The 23,116-nt window shown below is 45.8% G+C and overlaps 1 protein-coding gene across 1 annotated transcript; it reads right to left on the minus strand.

Moving 5' to 3' along the window:
• Positions 1-1,810: 1,810 nt before the first annotated feature.
• Positions 1,811-21,927, minus strand: PSMC6 (proteasome 26S subunit, ATPase 6). The gene is made up of 14 exons (XM_038756617.1): positions 21,810-21,927; positions 15,300-15,379; positions 15,175-15,214; positions 14,898-14,950; positions 9,522-9,589; positions 9,063-9,177; positions 7,716-7,803; positions 6,863-6,924; positions 6,654-6,777; positions 6,242-6,303; positions 5,112-5,232; positions 4,911-4,991; positions 3,750-3,821; positions 1,811-2,303 (listed from the first exon to the last, which is right to left on the minus strand). Exons 1-14 carry the CDS (start codon positions 21,892-21,894, stop codon positions 2,185-2,187), a joined length of 1,170 nt encoding a protein of 389 aa, XP_038612545.1. The 5' UTR covers positions 21,895-21,927; the 3' UTR covers positions 1,811-2,184.
• Positions 21,928-23,116: the final 1,189 nt, after the last annotated feature.

Below are 23,116 nucleotides of genomic sequence, written 5' to 3' on the forward strand. Positions count from 1 at the left end.
TTGATCTGGTGAGGGAGTTGGGCAGTTTATCACTGCCAATTTGTACTTCCCAAGCGCTTAGTACAGTGCTCTGCACATAGTAAGCACTCAATAAATACGATTGATGATGATGTTAAGTAGTAGAGCATTACAAAGTGCTGGAAAAGGGTACACACAGGTGGCAGTTACCCAGCACTAGGGTAGTTTCAAATTTTGAAAGTGTTTTCTCCCCGAGTCCCGAGAAGCCGTAGAAGGTAATATAAATAATAGGCACTCTCAGGATTTTCTTGACCTTAGTCACACAAGCATGGACTACAGTGGTTAGAAGTGTTCAGTAGGGCTGAGCAGTGCACAGGCCACGCTGACGGAGGAATTGTCCCATTTTCTCAGTTTCGCCTTCCCTTTTCTAGATGAGACACATGGAAATTAGGATGTTACCAGTAACTTCAGTCCCAGCTTCTTGCCTGTTTAGGGATAAAAAAACAACAACCTAGAAACAACTGCTTTTAGGTACTCTTATAATTTGTCACTAAGGTAAAGCGCTATCTTCGGAGTTTCACCTTAAAACTGATTTATGGTGATGATGATGGCATTTATTAAGTGCTTACTATGTGCGCCAAGCACTGGGGTAGATACAAGGTAATCAGGTTGTCCCACGTGGGGCTCACAGTATTAACCCCCGTTTTCTACACTTTAGAAAGGTCTGACATGAAAATAATCAGCATAAGCAGACCCTCGTAGGATTAAATCTTTATTATCTTCTGGTAAGTCTCAAAAAATAGTTTAAATTTTAGTGATGGTAAGATGAAGCACTTAAATGAAACAGACCCTCATGAGGAGCAAGGCTTAGCAGAAAGAGCACAGGCTTCGGATTACCTGGGTCCTTATCCTAGCTCTGCCATTTACCTGTAGTGTGACCTTGGATAAGTCACTTACTTTTTTATGCCTTAATTTCCTCATCTGTTAAATGAGGCTCCAATACTCAGTCTCCCTCCCCCTTAGACTGTGAGAGCCCCTTGTGGGATGGGGACTGTGTCCAACGCAATTATCTTGTATCTAGTGCTAAATAATAATAATAATAATAATAATAATAATAATAATAATAGTACTTGTTAAGCGCTTACTATGTGCCAAGCACTGTTCTAAGTGCTGAATACCATTAGAAAAAAACCAAAACCTTTCTGGACAATTCCAAATCCCCCCATACACTCTGAATTTCTTTTTTGAATGATATTCACTAGGCACTTACTATATGCCAGACACTGTTCCATGCGTTGGGATAGATACAAGCTAATCAGGTTGGACACAGATGAGGTAACTGAGGCACAGAGAGGTTAAGTGACTTGCCCAAGGTCACACAGCAGGCAAGTGATGGAGCTGGGATTAGAACTCAGGTCTTCCGACTCCCAGGCCCGTCGCCTTTTCCCTTGGCCACGCTGCTTCTATTTTAATATATTTTAAATCCACCGGGAAAAAATTGAGTAAATCTAAAAATACCGTATTTAAAAATAATGCTCTCTGCCTCACCATCTCCACGCCCCAGCCCCAAAACACCTAGGCAAAAAAGGTTTTTCAGTAAAGAAACGAATCATGGCACAAATGCAAACAATTCTAATAAAGTACAGCTAAAATATATAAAAATATAGCTCACCTTGGGGAAACATTACGTATTAAGACATTTTACCAATGCCGATCTTACTTAGGTGGTGTTTTAAAATCACCTCTCTGAGCAGTCCGCAACCCTTAGGTTTCCATCAATCTGTAATTTACCAAAGTGCTCAAAGAACTGTAACAAATACGTACTTGATCAAAGATAAGAAAAGAAATATTATGTAGGAGAACGGAGTCAACAAATTTTATTTGGGTGAGGAAAGCAAATTAAATGATATAAAAGTAATAAGAATGCACTCAAGATCTATTTCAAACCGCTTCGGTGTCTTATAAATTGCTCACGTAGTAAATGTTTCAAAAAACCATTAATACACTCATCTTGTGCTGCAACAAATGCAACGTTTACAAACGTACAGAGGTCCTTCTGTACTAATTTGGAAACTAGAGTTATTGAGTTACTAATTTACGATGTCATACGGACATTTTTTCAATGATATCACAGCCAATACATACATGATTTTTTTTTTTCCCCGACTTTATTTTTACATTGTCACCATCTTTCATGCAGTCAGTCATTACAAACTACTCGGCAATTTAGACAGGTTTGTAGTCCAGTTTAGATTCTAACTTCTTAGAATCGGCCACTTTCCTGACCGCTTTCATGAAATCCTCTTGTACTACAAAATCATGATCGGCGCGAATTGCAAACATACCTGTGAGGAGCAATGCAGCACAGTAAGCACAGGGTTCAGGTACAGCTGTCTCTGGCTTTTGCGGAGAATCCATTTTTAAAAAACCGTAATCGTTTCTAAGTTTTAACTATTTCTCCTAATATACCTTTTTGAAGGCCGAGAGTAAGCCGGTAGCATGCAAGAGTGAGTAGCGGTTTGTTATTGAGGAAAGTAACCAGTTTAAGCCACACTCCTACGGGGATCGGCGTGACCTATTGGCAAGAGTCCGGGACCTGAGTTCAAGCGCCAGCTTTGCCACTAAACAACTGTGTGACTCTGGACAAGTAGCATAACCACTCTGGGCTTTAGTTTCCCCTCTGTTAAATGGGGATAAAACAGACTGAGTTTGTGGGGGACAAACACAAACCTGGGTCTAACGTATCGGTCAGTCAATGGCATTTATTATTGATTATTATTATTATGATCGTATTTGTTAAGTGCTTACCCTGTGCCAAGCACTGTTCTAAGCACTGGAGGAGATACGAGGTTATCAGGTTGTCCCAGGTGGGGCCCAGAATCTCAATCCCCATTTTACAGATGAGGTAACTGAGGCACAGGAAAGTTAAGTGACTTGACCAAAGTCTCACAGCTGACTGAGCACTGTGTACTAAACACTTGGGAGAAAACCCTAAAACAATAAACAGATCCATTCCCAGTCAACAACAAGCTTACAATCTATTCTGCCAACTTGTACTTCCCAAGCGCTTAGTACAGTGCTCTGCACACAGTAAGCGCTCAATAAATACGACTGATGATGTAAAATGGGGATGAAGACTGTGAGGCCCACGTGGGACAACCGCATTAGCTTGTATCTACCCCAGCGCTTAGAACAGTGCTTGGCACCTAGTGAGCGCTTAACAAATGCCATCATAAAAAAATCAAAGGTTCCCCCGCCCTGTTTGGGACAACTTCTCTTCTAAAGAAGAGAAAGTCTGGCTGTATACAGGTTTGCCAATTCTCTCAAACAACTGGTGGGCACCGAAAGTTAAAAATTGAAAAAAAAGGAGGGCACGAGAGTTATAAGGTCGATTTGGCTCCGAGTGCCAATGCAAATCGGTGGGCTGGGTCTACCAAGCGCAATGCAAAGTGGAAAACTGGCCGTTAGATCCATGAAGAGAGTCTAGGGTCCACGAGTCGGGTCCCAAATTGGACTTTTAGACTTTTGAAACTCTCCAGGCAGGCGGTCCACATAATTCAAACAATCTGGGAAACTGACATCCCTATGCTACAGAACTGAAAAGAGAGCCAGCATGCCTTCCTCCTACTTCAAACCTCTATTCAATCTGGCCACTCAGCTAGGAACTCTGAACCAGGGTCGTCTTCGAACTTCACAACTTGATCGCTCTACTTACGTCATGCCGGGGTTCATTTCTGGCAAACTCCAGAACAAAATGGATAGAAGAAATTATTTTTTTGGAAGTCTCTTACCTGCTTCAGTGCAAACATTTCTCAGATCTGCTCCGTTAAAGCCATCTGAAAGCTTCACAATTGCTTCATAATCTATTCATTTTTTTTTTAAAAAAAGAGAGAGACTGGCAATTAACCAGACTTACATTTCACTTCTGTGTTCAAGCGAAAGTGAAGACTGAGTAGCCTTACTGTGATTCTAACTGCAGTAAAGAAGTTATTATTAACAATAAATAAACTGTGTTAGCTGGGCTGGGCTGCCTTTCAGTTAATATGCCAGGGTGACCTCACTAAAACGTTTCTGATAAGTGACACTGCGCAGTGTTTTATCATGCACAAACCTGGATTCTTCTGGCACTTTAAGAAGACTAGAGATAAGATTTAGAAAGCCAGGAAACAAACGTTATACCCAGAATCATCTGTTTCTAGGCAGTTATTTCATCTACTTTATATAATCTGGCTTTTCTGCTTTGGCAATCCAACAGTATTACGCTTCTCAAAAACAATCCTACATAAAACAATTTATTGTAAGCATAATACTATTCAATATAAAATGTTCCATGCCCTGAATGTTTTAGAAACAGAGCAGCATTTTTTAGTGTTGGAAAAAATGACAGTATATTCCACTCTACGAGTTTTCAAATTCTACACCATGTAGGTCAAAGGCATTAGCGACACAGAATCAAATTCCATATCAAGAATTCCTAGACTCCTGACAGCCTACCTTCCCACAAAGCCATAACCCTCAATCAATATAATTTTTAAGGAGTCCTTAAAAGAGTCTTTTTTATAAAAAAAATTGGAGAAAATGCTCAAAATTGTATGGCCAACAGGCCTGAGATCCCATAAGAGGAAAGGAAAATCTTCATGAGTGATTCCAAATCTGAGATAAAGTGTGATAAGTGACCTCTGACAAAGCCAAACCACACATCTAATTTAGACTGTGATTCCGATAAGAGAAAGGGACTTGCGTTCATCCTAGCTCACCTGCTTCTATCAGTGCTCAGCATATAATAAGCACTTAACAAATATCACCATTATTATCTAACTGGAATAAACAGGCCAGTCCACAGCACTTCAACTGCTTGCCCCACCTAACATTTTCTTTCATCCACCACACCCGATTTGTAGCCTTGAGCAGAAAAAATCAAATAAAACCACAATTGATAAAGTCTAACTTACCTATTTCGCCATGTTTGGTGATGGGCCCCGCATGAATCTTCAAAATATCTAATCTTGCTTGTTCATTTGGTAGATCAATGTCTGAAAACAAAAGGCCAAGCTTTATAAAGTCAGAATTCCAAATGACCCTTCTCTTTAAAGGGGAAGGGGGAAGAGGGAGACAGGAGGGATTTTGCTCAACAGGGAAAAAGAGCCGCTTACGTATTTTTCTATCTAATCTTCCCGGACGCAACAGAGCAGGATCCAGGGTGTCTGGTCTGTTTGTAGCCATGATCATTTTAACTCTATGCAGAGTATCAAAGCCATCCATCTGATTCAGCAACTAGAAGTGAATAAACAATAGTCTGCTCATACATGAACACCTACAAAAATTACAAATGCGCATGTGGTCAAAGGCCCCTGGACAAGCATTGCATCTATTCCTGCTCGTGACATATAGATGTGCACCCCAAGTTAGGACACACGTAATAACAGCTGTAATATGTTTCTTAAAAAAACACAGCTAGCTTCAAGAGGCAAAATAGTGTACATTTCTCCAGTTGGTAGGCGGGAAGAAAAATAAAAACCCTTTCTAAAACAGAGGAGATGAGAGTTCTGACATGTCTGCATGGCCCCCAAAGCCCCAATACCATAAGTATTTTCAGCTACCAATATTTCTGCTGATAAAGTGAGAAGAGGGGCAATTAAATTCTTCTTGTATGGCTATTTTAAAACTACAATAACCCACCTTTACTGTTACCAGTGGTCCAAGGCTCATTTGGAATAGCTCCAATATGAACCACAAGGCCACAGACATTCAAGCTAGAATTTAAGCTCCGTGTGGGCCACTTCTTTATGTTGTACTTTCCCAAGCACTTAGAACAGCACGGATGCCCAAATAAATATTATTCCTACTGCCTCTGTAGGTACTCCTGGATGTTACTTTTAAATGCTGGGTTTTCAAAATCTCAATACTACATCAAATGAAGATCATTTGATCTTATTTATTTATTTACCTTATAAATTTATTTATTTTACTTGTACATATCTATTCTATTTATTTTATTTTGTTAGTATGCTCGGTTTTGTTCTCTGTCTCCCCCTTTTAGACTGTGAGCCCACTGTTGGGTAGGGACTGTCTCTGTATGTTGCCAATTTGTACTTCCCAAGCACTTAGTCCAGTGCTCTGCACATAGTAAGTGCTCAATAAATACGATTGATGATGATGATGATTCAGCTTTTTACAATGTTAAATTCTGGAATTAAATGAGCTTTTAGAAACCCCAGAATGGCACATATTTAACAACCCGTACCTGTTAAGCAACCATTTCCTCCCAAATGCCAACGCTTACCTCCATTAGTGTTCTCTGAATCTCTCTATCAGCTGAAGTACCCTCAGAAAATCGGCGGCCACCTAAATCGAACATGAGATTTGGACATAAGAACGCATTCCTCTATAGCCATTGCTAAAATTTATAGATACAGGCTTTTTGTTTGAAAGCAACAGGTTTTTTTTTTTAAGTCGTCGTGTTAAATACCTGGTTTATAACTTCATATTCTGTCAACGGTTAAAGGGTTTGTTTGCTTTTGTGAAAAGTCTGTCAAAGGCCAAAGACCCCCAATGATGAGATCTTTTTAAGCCGGAGGGTATATTTTACCCTCAAGTTAAAAAAAAAATCTGGTGAGGAAAAAAAAAAACCCACACAAACTCATTTTGGCTGATTTTTCTGAACACTCTCAAGGAACGTCCAAAGTTTGTCTTACCAATAGCATCAATTTCATCCATGAAAATGATGCAGGGTTGGTGATCTCTGGCATAGTTGAACATTTCTCTGATCAGGCGAGCGCTTTCGCCAATATACTTGTCTACAATAGAACTAGACACGACCTGTTTAAAGGAAACGATGATGAAACGCTCAGCCGGCAGGTCAAACGAATTTCACTTCCAACTCAGAATCGCGTCATAACTTTACCTTTAAGAAATTGCAATCCAGCTGGCTGGCCACGGCTCTTGCTAAGAGTGTCTTTCCCGTTCCTGGGAAGAAAAGAGGCAGCCAGGTAATTCCGTAGATCAGTACAAAAAGCCCCCCGAATCCTACCAACCCCTCCACCACCACCTGAACTTTATCTATTTAACTTCAGCCCACTCTCCAGTGCTTCGGGATTTAATTGAGCATTCAGTTTTAATAATCCTGATTCCTCGGCTTGTGACTATTTTGTTAATTCTCTCCCATTAGGGTGAAAATTCCTTGAGAGCAGGGGGTACGTAACCTGTGCATTTGCCAAGTGCTTTTGTACAGGGCCGTTCATCAGTAGTTGCTTCCCAATCGATCGACCGTTTTTACTGTGGGTGGAGCACTGTACTAAGCGCTTGGAAGAGTACAATATAAAAGGGTCGGTAGACACAGTCCCTGCCTACAACGAGTTTACAATTACTACTACTACAAGGAAATAGACATATTGCAGGTCTTCCGATGCCTTAAACGGATTTTTCAGGTGGTAACCTAGTCCCAGATCCAGTGAATGAAACCATTATGAACCCCCCCCCCGCCCCGGTTACATTTTCTTGCACAAAGCCTAGAAAGCAACACTGCTCATATAGCAAATGTGAAAAACATTAACAAAACAAAACAAAATTAACAAATTAACAAAATTAACGAAAACAAAAATTAAACATTTTTTAAAAACCTCTGGTGTCCAACTACCAGCCCCATCCTGGCTGGGGTACAACCAGGTTCACTGGCTTTTCATCATCTCAGCCCACCCGTCGCTCACTTAGAAAGAGGACAAGTGCACGTGAAGAAAGCTTAAAATGAATATACCAACCTGGTGGGCCATATAGCAAGCAACCCTTTGGGGGTATGATTCCTACGCGCTGGAATAATTCGGGATTTGTGAGAGGCAGCTCTATTACCTAGAAAAAGGAAAGGCGGTTGTTAAAAAGGAACGAGCTGAGCTCGGTCGGTGCTCTAAATTCCCGTTTGGGATAGAGCCCGGGCCTTGGAGCCAGAAGGACCTGGGTTCCAATCCCGACTCCTCTGCTTGACTGCTGTGTGACCTTGGGCAAGTCACAACTTCTCTGTGCCTCATCTGCCAAATGGGGATGAAGACTGTGAACCCTAATGTGGGGCAGGGACTGTGTCCAATCTGCTTAGCTTGTACCTACCCTAGCACTTAGCACAGTGCCTGGAACATAGTAAGCCCCCAAATATTATTAAAAAACAAGTACTGTAAACCAGAACCCACTGGCTTGGTGGAAAGAACACGGGCTTGGGAGTCAGAGGACATGGGTTCTAATCCCGCCTCCCCCACTTGTCTGCTATGTGACCTTGGGCAAGTCACTTAACGTATCTGTGCCTCAATTACCTCACCTGTAAAACGGGGATTAAAAAACGTGAGCCCCACTTGGGACAATCTGATTACCCTGTATATATCTCAGCACTTAGAACAGGGCTTGGCACATAGTAAGCGCTTAACTAAAACCATAATTTTGTTAAAAAAATTTATCTGCCTTTCAAAATGCTTGAAAATTGAGCTCAGTATTAGTAAAACATAACTGGAAGCAAGGCAAGGTCTCTGGAAAAGGAAATGTGCTGCCCACATAATTATTCTTCCCTTCAAAGCCATTAAAAGAAATATACTATATTTAGCAATTCTCCAAGGCTGACTGAGGGCATGGAAAGAGAGAGATTATTTCCTTTTTCACCTTGCTGAAGTCAGGTAGTTGATTTTTCCTTGTGTCCTCTTTCGTCAAGCGATCCTTTGAAAGGAGAAACCCTAATACCAACCCCTAGGCTGTAAGGCCCACCGGTATTCCTACGTTCATTATCGCTGCTTGCAAAATATTTGGGGAACAGCTCCTGACATTTTTCACTTGCCAAGCAACCTGAAGACCCAAACTCTGCAATGTCAAATTTAGTGAATGAACCTCATGAATGAGTCAGAGGTTGTGGGTTCTAATCCTAGCTCCACCACTTGTCAGCTGTATGACTTTGGGCAAGTCACTTAACTTCTCTGGGCCTCAGTTACCTCATCTGGACAATGGGGATTAAGACCGTGAGCCCCACCTGGGACAACCTGATAACTCTGCATCTCCCCCAGTGCTTAGAACAGTGCTTGGCACATAGTAAGCACTTAAATACCATTATTATTATTATTATTATTATTATTTACCTCTCTTAATTCCCTGATTTGTTCCGAGAGCCCTCCAATCTCCGAATAAGAAACATTCCCAGGGTCCTCATGAGACATGTTATATACCAATGGATCTACCTCTCTTGGCAAATACCTGCAGTATTAAAAACACAAAAAAACCATCCGTTTAAAAAGTTGAATTTCCGATCGACCTAAAAATATAGCACAAATGACTCATGGGTACAAGCTCAAAGACAAATCTTCATGATTACATTATTCACAGTAACTTTCTAAATATAGGAAATAACTTATGATGTAATTAACCCATCCTCAACTAATTTCCTCTCATCAGTGGTTGGCTTTACAGAACAGTCTGAATAACATACGACACAAAAGAGTGAGCATTCGAAGAAAAAAGTAAAAAAAAAAATCTAATCAGAGAAGTTATCTTTTGCTTTCCATGAAGGTTTCGTTAAGAAATATAACCAAGAAGCCTACCTCATGATTGTTAGCGTTGTCATATCCAGAGCAACTCTGGTTCCAGGCTTCAATTTACTTTTGTCCAGCTACAGAAGATGAGATATATTGTCAATTAGTTAGATTTCCATAGAGGCCCAGTATTACTCAGTGAAATACCAGATATCTTAAATAGCAACAAAACAGGTAGGGACACACACACACACTTTTGTCCAACAGATAAAAGACAGCCGTTATCATTTATCGATTTCGCAAACATGAGTTTCTGAGAGGGTGTGTTTTCTTCACACTGTTGTAACAGACAACATGCTTTTTTTCTTTTTTTCGTAAGGTTCAAGCAGTTTGTTTTTAAAAGAACGGTTCAAAAAGCTCTGTAAGATTAAAACTTTTTTTCTTTCTTTCCCTTGTCACACAGCGCGTCAGTACTGAGCAACTCCAAGTGACCCCCAACGTAACAGATTTCTTCACACAAGTCACCGGCTAAAATCATCGTCTGTGATTAGCTGAACTCACCATTCCAGTGTTCAACCGTGTGACCAAACCGACCTGGCTGGAATTCCCACTTCCCACTATAAATTTTTGCAGGAATTGATTGCCCAAGGCCTAGATTCATTCATTCATTCATTCATTCAATCGCATTTATTCAGCGCTTACTGTGTGCAGGGCACTGTACTAAGCGCTTGGGAAGTACAATTCGGCAACAGATAGCTTCAAGTACCTGAGCGAAATCCCCTTCAGCCCTCGATACTGCACCACTGTCTAAAGTTTTGAATGTAAAAATTAAGTCGGAAAATTCAAGTTCAATCAAATCTAGCTCGTTGTGAGCAGGGAATGTGTCTACTGTCCTCTCCCAAGTGCTTAGTAATAATAATAATGATGGCATTTATTAAGCGCTCACTATGTGCAAAGCACTGTTCTAAGCGCTGGGGAGGTTACAAGGTGATCAGGTTATCCCACGGGGGGCTCACAGTCTTAATCCCCATTTTACAGATGAGGTAACGTCACACAACTGACAGGGTTGGCATTTGAACCCATGGCCTCTGACTCCAAAGCCTGTGCTCTTTCCACTGAGCCATGCTGCTTAAGCACTTAATAAATATGACATTGATTGATATCTGCTAGATATGTGACTAGCACTGCCATGGGCCAGGGGGATACCTGCACTCCAGGTACTGTGTACACAGCATAATAATAATAATAATAATAATAATAATAATAATAATAATAATGGTATTTGTTAAGCACTTACTATGTGCAAAGCACTGTTCTAAGCGCTGGGGAGATACAAGGTGATCAGGTTGTCCCAAGTGGAGCTCATAATCTTAATCCCTATTTTACAGATGAGGTAACTGAAGCACAGAAAAGTTAAGTGACTTGCCCAAAGTCACACAGCTGACAATTGGCGGAGCCGTGATTTGAACCCTTGACCTCTGACTCCAAAGCCCGGGCTCTTTCCACTGAGCCATGCTGCTTCTCTGTACCGCACTGTACTAAGCGCTTGGGAGAGTACAACAGAGCAGAGTTGGTAGACATGTTCCCTGCCCACAGTGAGCTTACAGTCTCTAATGTTACACCTGGGCTGTAGGTGGTGTCGATGCAAAGAGTAATAATAATAATAATAACATTTATTAAGCGCTTACTATGTGCAAAGCACTATTCTAAGCGCGTGGGAGGTTACAAGGCGATCAGGTTGTCCCACAGGGGGCTCAAAATCTTAACCTCCATTTTACAGATGAGGGAACTGAGGCACAGAAAAGTGAAGTGACTTGCCCAAAGTCACACAGCTGACAACTGGCAGAGCCGGGATTAGAACCCATGACCTCTGCCTCCAAATCCCATGCCCTTTCCACTGAGCCACGCTCCTTCTCTTGTAGAAGTTGTCAGTAGAGTTTGTAGTTAACAATCCTACTATGGTACTTGTTAATCATTTACTGAGTGCCAAGCACTGTACTAAGCACTGGGGAAAAGAATCCGATTGAACATCATCGTTATCATCATCAATCGTATTTATTGAGCGCTTACTATGTGCAGAGCACTGTACTAAGCGCTTGGGAAGTACAAATTGAGTCCCTGTCCTACATGGGGCTCACAGTCTAAGTATGAGAGAGTAGGATTTACTTCCCATCTTATCCATGGACTGAGGCCCAAAGGAATAAAGAGACCTGCCCAAGGTCACACAGCAGACAAGTGGCCGATCAATCAATCGATCGTATTTATTGGGCGCTTCCTGTGTGCAGAGCACTGGACTAAGCGCTTGGGAAGTACAAGTTGGCGACATATAGAGACAGTCCCTACCCAACAGTGGGCTCACAGTCTAAAAGATGAGACCAGGGATTAGATCAGGGATTAGAACCGAGGTCCGTGACATTCCCACTAAGCCTCGCTGGTTTCAACCCAGGTTTCCCACCAGTAAACAAGGTGGGTCACCACAATCCCTAGTTTGGTGTGACACTTGAGACCGTACTGCTGTCCCACAGAACTTGCTGGGCTTTCCCACTTTGATTTAACTCTTCTTTGCCGAGTGTCATCCTCAGCGGTGGAAGGTATGGTAAGAGGTCAGTGAAGTGACGCCTGGAGAGGTTTCTTTGCCTGGGATGACAGTGGAGCCATCGGTAGTCTTTAGGGATGCAATCATGGGAGGTACAGATCCATATATTCTCTTCGGGGATGGCTCACTTTTAGCCTTATCATCCCACCACTTCTCTTGCACTTTCCCTACTTTGTCCTGTATCTGTATGATAAATATACCTTTCTCAAGGCCTTGCAAAACACTGATTCTGATAATGCGTTAATTGCTCTGCTGCTAGTAGCTCTGACCCCGGGGAATCTCTTTCATTGCACCAGTCCTGGCTGCCAGTTAGCTGTGCCTACAGTGAGTCACACTGGCTTTCTGAGGGCGCCTCATGGACATCATCATCCTCATCAATCGTATTTATTGAGCGCTTACTATGTGCAGAGCACTGTACTAAGCGCTTGGGAAGTACAAATTGGCAACACATAGAGACAGTCCCTACCCAACAGTGGGCTCACAGGCTAAAAGGGGGAGACAGAGAACAAAACCAAACCTACTAACAAAACAAAATAAATAGAATAGATATGTACAAGTAAAATAATCAATCAATCAATCAATCGTATTTATTGAGCGCTTACTATGTGCAGAGCACTGTACTAAGCGCTTGGGAAGTACAAATTGGCAACACACAGAGACAGTCCCTACCCAACAGTGGGCTCACAGTCTAAAAGGGGGAGACAGAGAACAGAACCAAACATACCAACAAAATAAAATAAATAGGATAGAAATGTACAAGTAAAATAAATAAATAAATAGAGTAATAAATATGTACAACCATATATACATATATACAGGTGCTGTGGGGAGGGGAAGGAGGTAAGATGAGGGGGATGGAGAGGGGGACGAGGGGGAGAGGAAGGAAGGGGCTCAGTCTGGGAAAGCCTCTTGGAGGAGGTGAGCTCTCAGCAGGGCCTTGAAGGGAGGAAGAGAGCTAAATAAATAAATAGAGTCCATGTTCCACATGGAGCTCGCAGTCTTAATCCCCATTTACTTACTTAATCCCCAAGTAAGATAAATAGAGTAATAAATATGTACAAACATATATACAGGTGCTGTGGGGAAGGGAAGGAGGTAAGATGAGGGGGATGGAGAGGGGGACAAGGGGGAGAGGAAGGAAGGGGCTCAGTGTGGGAAGGCCTCCTGGAGGAGGTGAGCTCTCCGTAGGGCCTTGAAGGGAGGAAGAGAGCGAGCTTGGCAGATGGGCAGAGGGAGGGCATTCCAGGCCCTGGGGTCGATGGCGGGACAGGTGAGAACGAGGCCCGGTGAGGAGATTAGCGGCAGAGGAGTGGAGGGTGCGGGCTGCGATGGAGGAGGAGAGAAGGGAGGTTAGGTAGGAGGGAGATGGTCAGTTTCTGATGACCCAGTCTCCTCGGCTTTACCACCCCCCCGAGCCCCCACTTCCCCGGCTCCTTATAAACGGGTCGAACCGCCCAAATCTCCTCAGCTCCGACGTCCGAGGATGCAATCATGGAAGGTACAGATCCATATATTCTCTTCGGGGATGGCTCACTTTTAGGCTTATCATCCCACCACTTCTCTTGCACTTTCCCTACTTTGTCCTGTATCTGTATGATAAATATACCTTTCTCAAGGCCTTGCAAAACACTGATACTGATAATGCGCTAATTGCTCTGCTGCTAGTAGCTCTGACGCCGGGGAATCTCTTTCATTGCACCAGTCCTGGCTGCCGTTAGCTGTGCCTACAGTGAGTCACACTGGCTTTCTGAGGGCGCCTCGTGGACAACTAATCGTTAGCACTGGGAGGCTGACGGCAAAAGGCACAGCCCAGTGCTAATGAGATTATTTTATTTTGTTAGTATGTTTGGTTTTGTTCTCTGTCTCCCCCTTTTAGACTGTGAGCCCACGGTTGGGTAGGGACTGTCTCTAGATGTTGCCAACTTGTACTTCCCAAGCGCTTAGTACAGTGCTCTGCACACGGTAAGCGCTCAATAAATACGATTGACGATGATGATGATCTCCCGGGGACGACTACGTCACAAGATTTCTCCCAGGCGTCTCTAGGCACTTAGCCACTTGGGCCATTGGGACGCCACACTGCAATTTAAATGAGAAAACCAATATAATTTTTGTTGCGGGCAGGGAACGTGCCTGCCAACTCTGTTGTACTGTACTCTCCCAAGCGCTTAGTACAGTGCTCTGTGCATAACAAGAACTCAAACAAATACTACTGATTGATCTGGCAGGCTCCCCAACAACAAGTACTCTTGTAGAATAACCTTTCTTTTTTTTAACGTTACTTGCTAAGTGCTTACTACGTGCCAGGCACTGTCCTAAGTGACTGAGGTAGATACAAGACCTTCAGGCTGGATACAGTCCACGTCCCACACAGGGCTCATCATGTTCACCTCCATTTTAGAGATGAAGTAACTGAGGCACGGAGAAGTGAAGTGAGTGAGCTGGCCAAGGTCATACAGCAGACAAGTGGCAGAGCACCTGTCGTGAACAACCCGATATTCCGGGACACAGCTCCTATTTTCGGTTGTGCTGGGCAGTCAGTTGGCAAAACCTTTTTGTTTCTTTCTCCCTAACAGTAGGCCTCTGATTCACCCCTGATGCTCAGGGGGCTAGAGGGTGGGCTAAAAATATCAGCAGGGTTCCCAAAACCATTCTTCTACAGCAAGAAGTCACCACTTGGAGGTAACACTAATGATTATACGGTTTTCTTAAATTTGAATATAACGCTATTAATATAGTGATCGGTCTTTATGTTCAGAGAGAGGGTGTCTAACTACTGTGGAGAATCGTAACAGCAGAACAAATAGATATGAGGTCTTTCAAACGTGGAAAAAGGACACCAAAATTACCTGACGACGACACCCCACAACGTATCTTGGTCCATTTGTAGCTTTCACAATGACTAGAGGTGGGGAAAAAAAGGACAAAAAAAAATAATCAGACAAAATATACTGCTTCTGGCATTCCCCTATCTTCCTCAAAACGGGCTCAATATTTTTTGAACTTTTGCACTAAAGAAAACTGAGTCAGAGATGCTTTTCAGAAGAAGCTGACAACTGTCAAAATTACTACTAGTGGCTAACTGTGAGAAATGAGATTTCTTTTACTAAACGATCCTCCACTTACATTTTTCTTCTGTTAGTTGTTTAAGTACCTCACCCACAATCTACAAGAAAAAGAAAACAATGGTTTAGGCTTTACATTTGATAAATTACGCTAGCCCAAGACAAAAGGCGCTTCACTCCACATACCTGTCCGACACTCTGTAAAGCCTTCAGGTCATTTTCAGACTTTTCGTATTGCTTAGTGAGCTCTTTAAGCTGTTCCCTTACTGAAAATAAAAGCAATTGATACGTTTTAATGAAAAAGGATGGAGTGGCAAATTTATTTTGAAGCTGAAACCACCTAGTTGAACATGCACAGAATTCAAATTGTGAGAACTTAACAAGAAGCTAACAGATCGCTTATACCATTTTGAACTACTTTCCCCATTCAGCAAAATTACTTCCATTTCCTTATCAGTTCCTATGCCCACTGCCCCCCTCCCCAATTATCTCCCTCCAGAAGAGCCCAGTTTCTCGATTGGCCCCCCTCTCTTGCCCCTGGTGACCTGGCAGCTAATCGGACAGAACTGAAACCATCAGACGTGAGAGTTTCCCATAGTCCCCCACCCACTTTCCCAGCTCCTTCCATCCACTCTCCCATCCTTCCCAGTCAACTCACAAGAGATCTCCTGCTTTCTTCCAAAATCTGCTCTCTACCTACCTATGCCTCTGTCCCCTTTTCCTCTCTTTCTAAAAACTTCCCTGCTTCTTCCCTCCCTAAGTACGATCTTCGAACCCTCCTTGATGACTCCTTCTCTTCTTCCTAACAAGCTCAAGTCTCCCCTATACTAAAAAATCCTTCTCTGGATCCCACTGGTAGCCTCCGACTACCACCCTTCTCCCTACTTCTAGACCTGTCTGAATTCCTCAAATGGGTCACACACATCCATTCCCTCTACTTCTCCTCCAACTCCCTCAGGACCTACTTGCAAGCTGGTTTCCAACATCTTTCATTGAGCCCACCCTCCCCAAGGTGACCAGTGACCTTGGCAAATCTGTTGGGCTCCACTCGATCCTGATCCTCTATGACCTCATGGCCAACTTTTGACTCTGGTCCTCCTACTTCTCCAGAAGATACTCCTCCTCTTCTGCCTCTCACCACTTAAAATTTGTGCTCCTCTCTCTTCTCACTTTATACCCATTCCCTCAGGGAGTTCACGCGATTTCATGGCTTCAGCTACCAACTCTAAGGGGATGACCCCCAAATCTATCTCACTACCCCCAAACCTTCCTCCTCTCAATCTCACAGAGGCTGCCTCTGGGGCCTCGCCACATGGGTGTCCTGCTGGCACCTTAAATTCAATATAACCTAAAACTGAACTCATCTCTCCTCACAAACTTTCACTATCACAAACATCCCAAACTTTCCCATCAGCCTACATTTTCTCTGCCTCTGAAGCCTACAAATGCACTATTATCCTTGAATCTATGCTCTCTTTCACCTCTCATATTCACTCTCGTTTTGCTACTATGTATTACTCCCGGACATGTCCCAGATCCACCCCTTGCTCTCCACCCACATGGCCACCCCTCCGTCTAGGTGCCTGTCATACCTCTAGACTGTAAGCTCGTTGTGGGCAGGGAACTTGTCTACCAACTCCGTTACACTGTGCTCTCCCTAGCGCTTAGTACAGTGCTGGTTGATCTCCCAGCCTTTCCTCTGCCCAGGTCACACTTCACTTTGCCATCAGGATCCCTCTGCTCATCATATTGTACTTTCCCAAGCGCTTAGTACAGTGCTCTGCACACAGTAAGCGTTCGGTAAATCCAAATGAATGAATTGGATGAATCAAAACTTTTAAGAGTTAGCCACTAAGGCAGGCACTTCTTTGACTCTCGCCCCACTAAGTCACAGTTTGCCCTCTTCATTCCTCCCAAACAAACCTCCTCACTGCACCTCGTTCTTGATTCTGCCACCTAATTTCAGTCAAGGCCTTCCTCCAGATTTAGGGGGTGGAGGAGGGCTTTGGAAGAGAGATTCCTGTGCATTACTACAAGGAATCTTTTTTTTTGTTGCCACCGCTAGCACTTATACTTTAAAAATCCCTCCTCAGCACTTGTGTTCATAGTAATAATCAACTGTACAGTCACTTACCTAACCTGATTACTGATACATATATTTTGTCTACCTCGGCATTTACGTATTTTGGTACTCATCAAAACCCCACAGCAGTTCCATATACACCCTCAATTTATTTTAACGCCTGTTTTCCTGGCTAGATTGTAAGGTCCTTGAGGACAGGGATCGTGTGCACCGACTCTGTTGTACTGCAGTGATTAGAGCCGGGCCCGGGAGTGAGAATGACCTGGGTGCTAATCCTGGCTCTGCCACTCATCTGCTGTGTGACCTTAGGCAAGTCACTTCACCTCTCTGGGCCTCAGTTATCTCATCTGTAAAATGGGGATTAAAAGCGTGAGCCCCATGTGGGACAGGGACTCTGTCCAATCTGATTATTTTGTATCAACCCCAGTCCCTTCTGTAAATATTTACAAGGAGTCTGCTCTTTGGTTGTTGCCCAATGCTGAAATTCCCTACAACATAACAAGGCCCGTCTCAAATGATCTCAGCCTCACTAGCTGAAGAGTCTAAAACCCGGGGGAGGAGCCAAACTCTGAGCAATTTGTACCATCAACGTCTTCATCCGTTTCAGGAAACAAATGCCAGTTATCCACAAGAGGTGCGAAAATACGAAATCCTCCTACTTGGAGAAGGAGGTGCAAATAATAATAATAACGGCGTTTATTAAGCGCTTACTATGTGCAAAGCACTGTTCTACGCGCTGGGGAGTTTACAAGGTGATCAGGTTGTCCCACATGGGGCTCACAGTCTTGATCCTCATTTTACAGACGAGGTAACTGAGGCATAGAGAAGTTAAGCGACTTGCCCAAAGTCACACAGCTGACAAGTGGCGGAGCCGGGACTTGAACCCATGACCCCTGACTCCAAAGCCCGGGCTCTTTCCACTGAGCCACGCTGCTCGGTGGGGCAGGAGGGGAGACCCTGCGGACTTCGTGGCTAGCAGGCCAGCGGCCCCCGAGGTCAGAGGGTGATCCAGGAGGGGGCCGGGATGTATTGTCCAACTCAGTGACATTTAATCGGGACACAACAGTCTCGGGTGGAAAGGGGGAGATGTGATCACGGCTCCCTTCCAACTCCCCTTCATCTGGCTATCTCCTTCGATCATATTTATTGAGCGCTACCGTGGGTAGAGCACTGTACTAAGCATTTGGGAAAGTATGATATAGCCATAAAGAGCGGCTATATCTGAGCTCATAGTCTAGAGGGGGGAAGAAGGGCATCGATACAGGTAAACAGACATCAATATAACCAAAAGAATTAAAAAGACAGATATGTACATAGGTGTTGTGGGGTGAGGAGAGAGGGGGAAGAGGAAAGGGAGCGAGTCAGGGTGGTTTTAGACTGTGAGCCCACTGTTGGGTAGGGACTGTCTCTATGTGTTGCCAATCTGTACTTCCCAAGCGTTTAGTACAGTGCTCTGCACATAGTAAGTGCTCAATAAATATGATTGATTGATTGATTGGTGCAGAAGGGAGGGGGAGATGAGGAAAAGTGGGGCCTAGTCTGGGAAGGCCTCTTGGAGATGTGCCTTCGGTAAAGCTTTGAAGAGGCGGTGTGGGGAAGAATAATTGTTTGGCAGATTTGAAGAGGGAGGGCATTCCGGGCCACAGGTAGGATGTGGGCCTGGGCAGCTCCCAAGCAGGGTTACTCCTCCCTGGCTCCCCTATAATAATAATAATAATAATAATAATAATAATAATAATAATAATGATGGCATTTGTTAAGCGCTTACTATGTGCACAGCACTGTTCTAAGCGCTGGGGGGGACACAAGGTGATCAAGTTGTCCCACGTGGGGCTCACAGTCTTAATCCCCATTTACAGATGAGGGAACTGAGGCTCAGAGAAGTTAAGTGACTTGCCCAAGGTCACACAGCAGACATGTGGCGGAGCCGCGATTCGAACCCATGACCTCTGACTCCAAAGCCCGGGCTCTTTCCAATGAGCCACGCTGCTTCTCCTAATAATATTAATAATATTATATTAATAATAATAATAATAATATAGTATTAATAATAATGGTATTTGCTAAGCACTGTTCTGAGCCCTGGGGTGGTTCCAAGCTAATCAGGTTGTCCTGCATGGGGCTCACGGCTTTCACCCCCATTTTCCCGATGAGGTCACTGAAGCCCACAGAAGTGAAATGGCTTGCCCAAGGTCACACAGCAAACAAGTGGTATAGTATTATGGTAGTGGTTAAGCGCTTACTATGTGCCCGGCACTGTACTAAGCACTGGGGTGGATACAAACCAATGGGGGTGGAGTCAGTCCCTGTCACTCACTCATTCAATCATATTTATTGAGCGCTTACTGTGTGCAGAGCACTGGACTAAGCGCTTGGAAAGTACAATTTGGCAAAAGATAGAGACAGTCCCTACCCAGCAATGGGCTCACAGTCTAGAAGGGGGAAACAGACAACAAAACAAGTACACGGGTGTCAATATCACCAAGATAAATAGAATTATAGCTACATACACACCATTAATAAGATAAATAGAGTAATACATATGTACAAATACACACAAGTGCTGTGGGGAGGGGAAGGGGGAAGGGGTCCCAACTGGAGCTCACACTCTTAATCCCCATTTTACGGATGAGAGACTTTAGCAGCATGACTCAGTGGAAAGAGCCCGGGCTTTGGAGTCAGAGGTCAGGGGTTCAAATCCCGGCTCTGCCACCTGTCAGCTGTGTGACTTTGGGCAAGTCACTTCACTTCTCTGGGCCTCAGTGACCTCATCTGTAAAATGGGGATTAAGACCGTGAGCTCCCCCGTGGGACAACCTGATCACCTTGTAACCTCCGCAGCGCTTAGAAGAGTGCTTGGCACATAGTAAGTGCTTAATAAATGCCATTATTATTAGTAGTAGTAATAATAATAATAATGATGGCATTTGTTAAGCGCTTACTATGTGCCAAGCACTGTTCTAAGCGCTGGGGAGGTTAACAAGAAGCAGCGTGGCTCAGTGGAAAGAGCCCGGGCTTTGGAGTCAGAGGTCACGGGTTCGAATCCAGGCTCCGCCAACTGTCAGCTGGGTGACTTTGGGCGAGTCACTTCACTTATCTGGGCCTCAGTGACCTCATCTGTGAAATGGGGATTAAAACTGTGAGCCCCCTGTGGGACAACCTGATCACCCTGTAACCTCCCCCAGAGCTCAGAACAGTGCTTGGCACATAGTAAGCGCTTAACAAATGCCATCATTATTATTATTGTTACTACTACTAATATTAACAGTAATACTAATAGCATTAGTACTAATAGTAATACTAATACTAACAGTACTAATAGTAATACTACTATTACTACTACTAATAATAATGATGGCATTTGTTAAGCGCTTACTATGTGCCAAGCACTCTTCTAAGCGCTGGGGAGGTTAACAGGAAGCAGCGTGGCTCAGTGGAAAGAGCCCGGGCTTTGGAGTCAGAGGTCACGGGTTCGAATCCCAGCTCCGCCAACTGTCAGCTGGGTGACTTTGGGAGAGTCACTTCACTTCTCTGGGCCTCAGTTCCCTCATCTGTGAAATGGGGATTAAAATTGTAAGCCCCCTGTGGGACAACTTGATCACCTTGTAACCTCCCCCAGTGCTTAGCACATAGTAAGCGCTTAACAAATGCCATAATTATCATTATTAGTAGTAGTAATAATGGAAGTGGAAGCAGCGTGGCTCAGTGGCAAGAGCCCGGGCTTTGGAGTCAGAGGTTGCGGGTTCGAATCCTGGCCCCACCAACTGTCAGCTGGGTGACTTTGGGCGAGTCACTTCACTTCTCTGGGCCTCAGTTCCCTCATCTGTAAAACGGGGATGAAGACTGTGAGACCCCCGTGGGACAACCTGATCACCATGTAACCTCCCCAGCGCTTAGAACAGTGCTTTGCACATAGTAAGCGCTTAACAAATCAATGAACCGTATTTATTGAGCGCTTACTGTGTGCAGAGCACTGTACTAAGCGCTTGGGAAGTACAAGTATGAATAATAATAATGATGGCATTTATTAAGCGCTTACTACGTGCAGGGCACTGTTCTAAGCAATAGGGAGGTTACAAGGTGATCAGGTTGTCCCACACGGGGGGCTCAAAGTCTTCATCCCCATTTTCCACATGAGGTCACTGAGGCCCAGAGAAGCAACTGGCGCAAAGTCACCCAGCTGACAATTGGCGGGGCCGGGATTTGAACCCACGACCCCTGACTCCAAAGCCCGGGCTCTTTCCTACTGAGCCACGCTGCTTCTCTTCTCCAGTGCCATCATCATCATCTCTGGGCCTCAGTGACCTCATCTGTGAAACGGGGGTGAAGACTGTGAGGCCCCCCGTGGGACAACCTGATCGCCCTGTAACCTCCCCAGCGCTTAGAGCAGTGCTTGGCACCGAGTAGGCGCTCAGTAAGTGCCATTCTCCTCAGAGCGCGGGGCTGAGGGGAGCCGCTCGGGCTCGCGCCTGAGGGGCCCCTTCCCGGCAGCCCTTGCGGCAGGCCGGGCCTGGGCCGGATGACAAAGCGCCTTTGGGCGGGCGGCGGGCGGAGGGCCGCGGCCGGCCCCGCCCGGACACCGGGCAACCGGGGCGCCCCGGGGGGGCCGCTTACACTCCTTGAGGCGCCCGTCGATCTCCTTGTGCTCCAGCAGCTTCTTGCGGTAGTCCTGCAGCGCCTTGTCCCGCGGGTCCGCCATGATGAGAAGACGCCGCTCATAGGGGATGCCGGGAAGGGCCATGGCCGCCGGGGCGGGGGGAGGGGCGGGGCCGGGAGCCGATTGGCGCAGCCCGGGGAGGGGGCGGGGCCCGGCCGTGAGGGAGGCCCCACAGCGATTGGCGGAGCCGTGGGAGGGGGCGGGGCTTGGGGTGATCGGCGTGGCCGCGGGAGGGGGCGGGGCCTGGGAGGGAGGGGAGGACCGACGGCGATTGGCGGAGCCGTGGAAGGGGGCGTGGCTTGGAAGTGATTGGCGTGGCCTGACAGTGAGGGGGCGCTCCGACGGTGATTGGCGCAGCCGTGGAAGGGGGCGTGGCCTGGAAGGGATCGGCGCAGCCGTGGAAAAGGGCGTGGCCGGGCAGGGAGGGGTGGCCCGGCAGTGATTGGCGGAGCCGCGGAGGGGGCGTGGCTTGGGAGTGATCGGCGTAGCCGTGAAAGGGAGCGTGGCCTTTCAGTGATTGACGTAGCCGTCGGGAGGGGGCGAGGCCTTTCAGTGGTTGACGTAGACGTGGGAGGGGGCGTGGCCTGGCAGCGAGGGGCGGCCCCACAGCGATTGGCGGAGCCGTGGAAGGGGGCGTGGTCTTTCAGTGACTGACGAAACCGTTTGGAGGGGGCGTGGCCCGACAGTGAAGGGGCGGCCTGACAGTGATTGGCGCATCAGTGGAAGGGGGCGTGGCTTGGAAGGGATCGGCACAGCCGTGGAAGGGGGTGTGGCCTTTCAGTGATTGACGTAGCCGTTGGGAGAGGGCGTGACCTTTCAGTGATTGACGTAGCCGTTGGAAGGGACGTGGCCTGACAGTGAGGGGCGGCCCGACAACGATTGATGGAGCAGTGGCAGGGGGCGTGGCTTGGAAGTGAGCCCCGCAGCCGTGGAAGGGGCGTGGCCGGCCAGTGAGGGGCGGCCCGACAGCGATTGGCAGAACCGTGGAAAGGGGCGTGGCTTGGAAGTGGTCGGCGTGGCCTGGGAGTGAGGGGCGGCCCGACAGCGATTGGCGGAGCCGCGGAAGGGGGCGTGGCTTGGAAGTAATCGGCGTAGCCGTGGGAGGGGGCGTGACCTGGCAGCGAGGGGCGGCCCGACAGCGATTGGTGGAGCCGTGGAAGGGGGCGTGGCCTTTCAGTGACTGGCGTAGCCGTTTGGGAGGGGCGTGGCCTGACAGTGAAGGGGCGGCCTGGCAGTGATTGGTGGAGCCGTGGAAGGGGGCGTG

The sequence above is a fragment of the Tachyglossus aculeatus genome, chromosome 14 (genome assembly GCF_015852505.1).
Source record: "Tachyglossus aculeatus isolate mTacAcu1 chromosome 14, mTacAcu1.pri, whole genome shotgun sequence".
NCBI lineage: Eukaryota > Metazoa > Chordata > Mammalia > Monotremata > Tachyglossidae > Tachyglossus > Tachyglossus aculeatus.

Excerpts from the sequence above, each read along its gene's own strand:
- PSMC6 (XM_038756617.1), bottom strand. The coding sequence starts at position 21,894 with ATGGCGGACCCGCGGGACAAGGCGCTGCAGGACTACCGCAAGAAGCTG. Across the intron at positions 7,804-9,062 it reads AAATCAGGGAATTAAGAGAG|GTAATAGAGCTGCCTCTCAC; the intron begins GTAAATAATAAT and ends TCCTTTTTCTAG. Across the intron at positions 6,778-6,862 it reads TGGATTGCAATTTCTTAAAG|GTCGTGTCTAGTTCTATTGT; the intron begins GTAAAGTTATGA and ends TCCTTTAAACAG.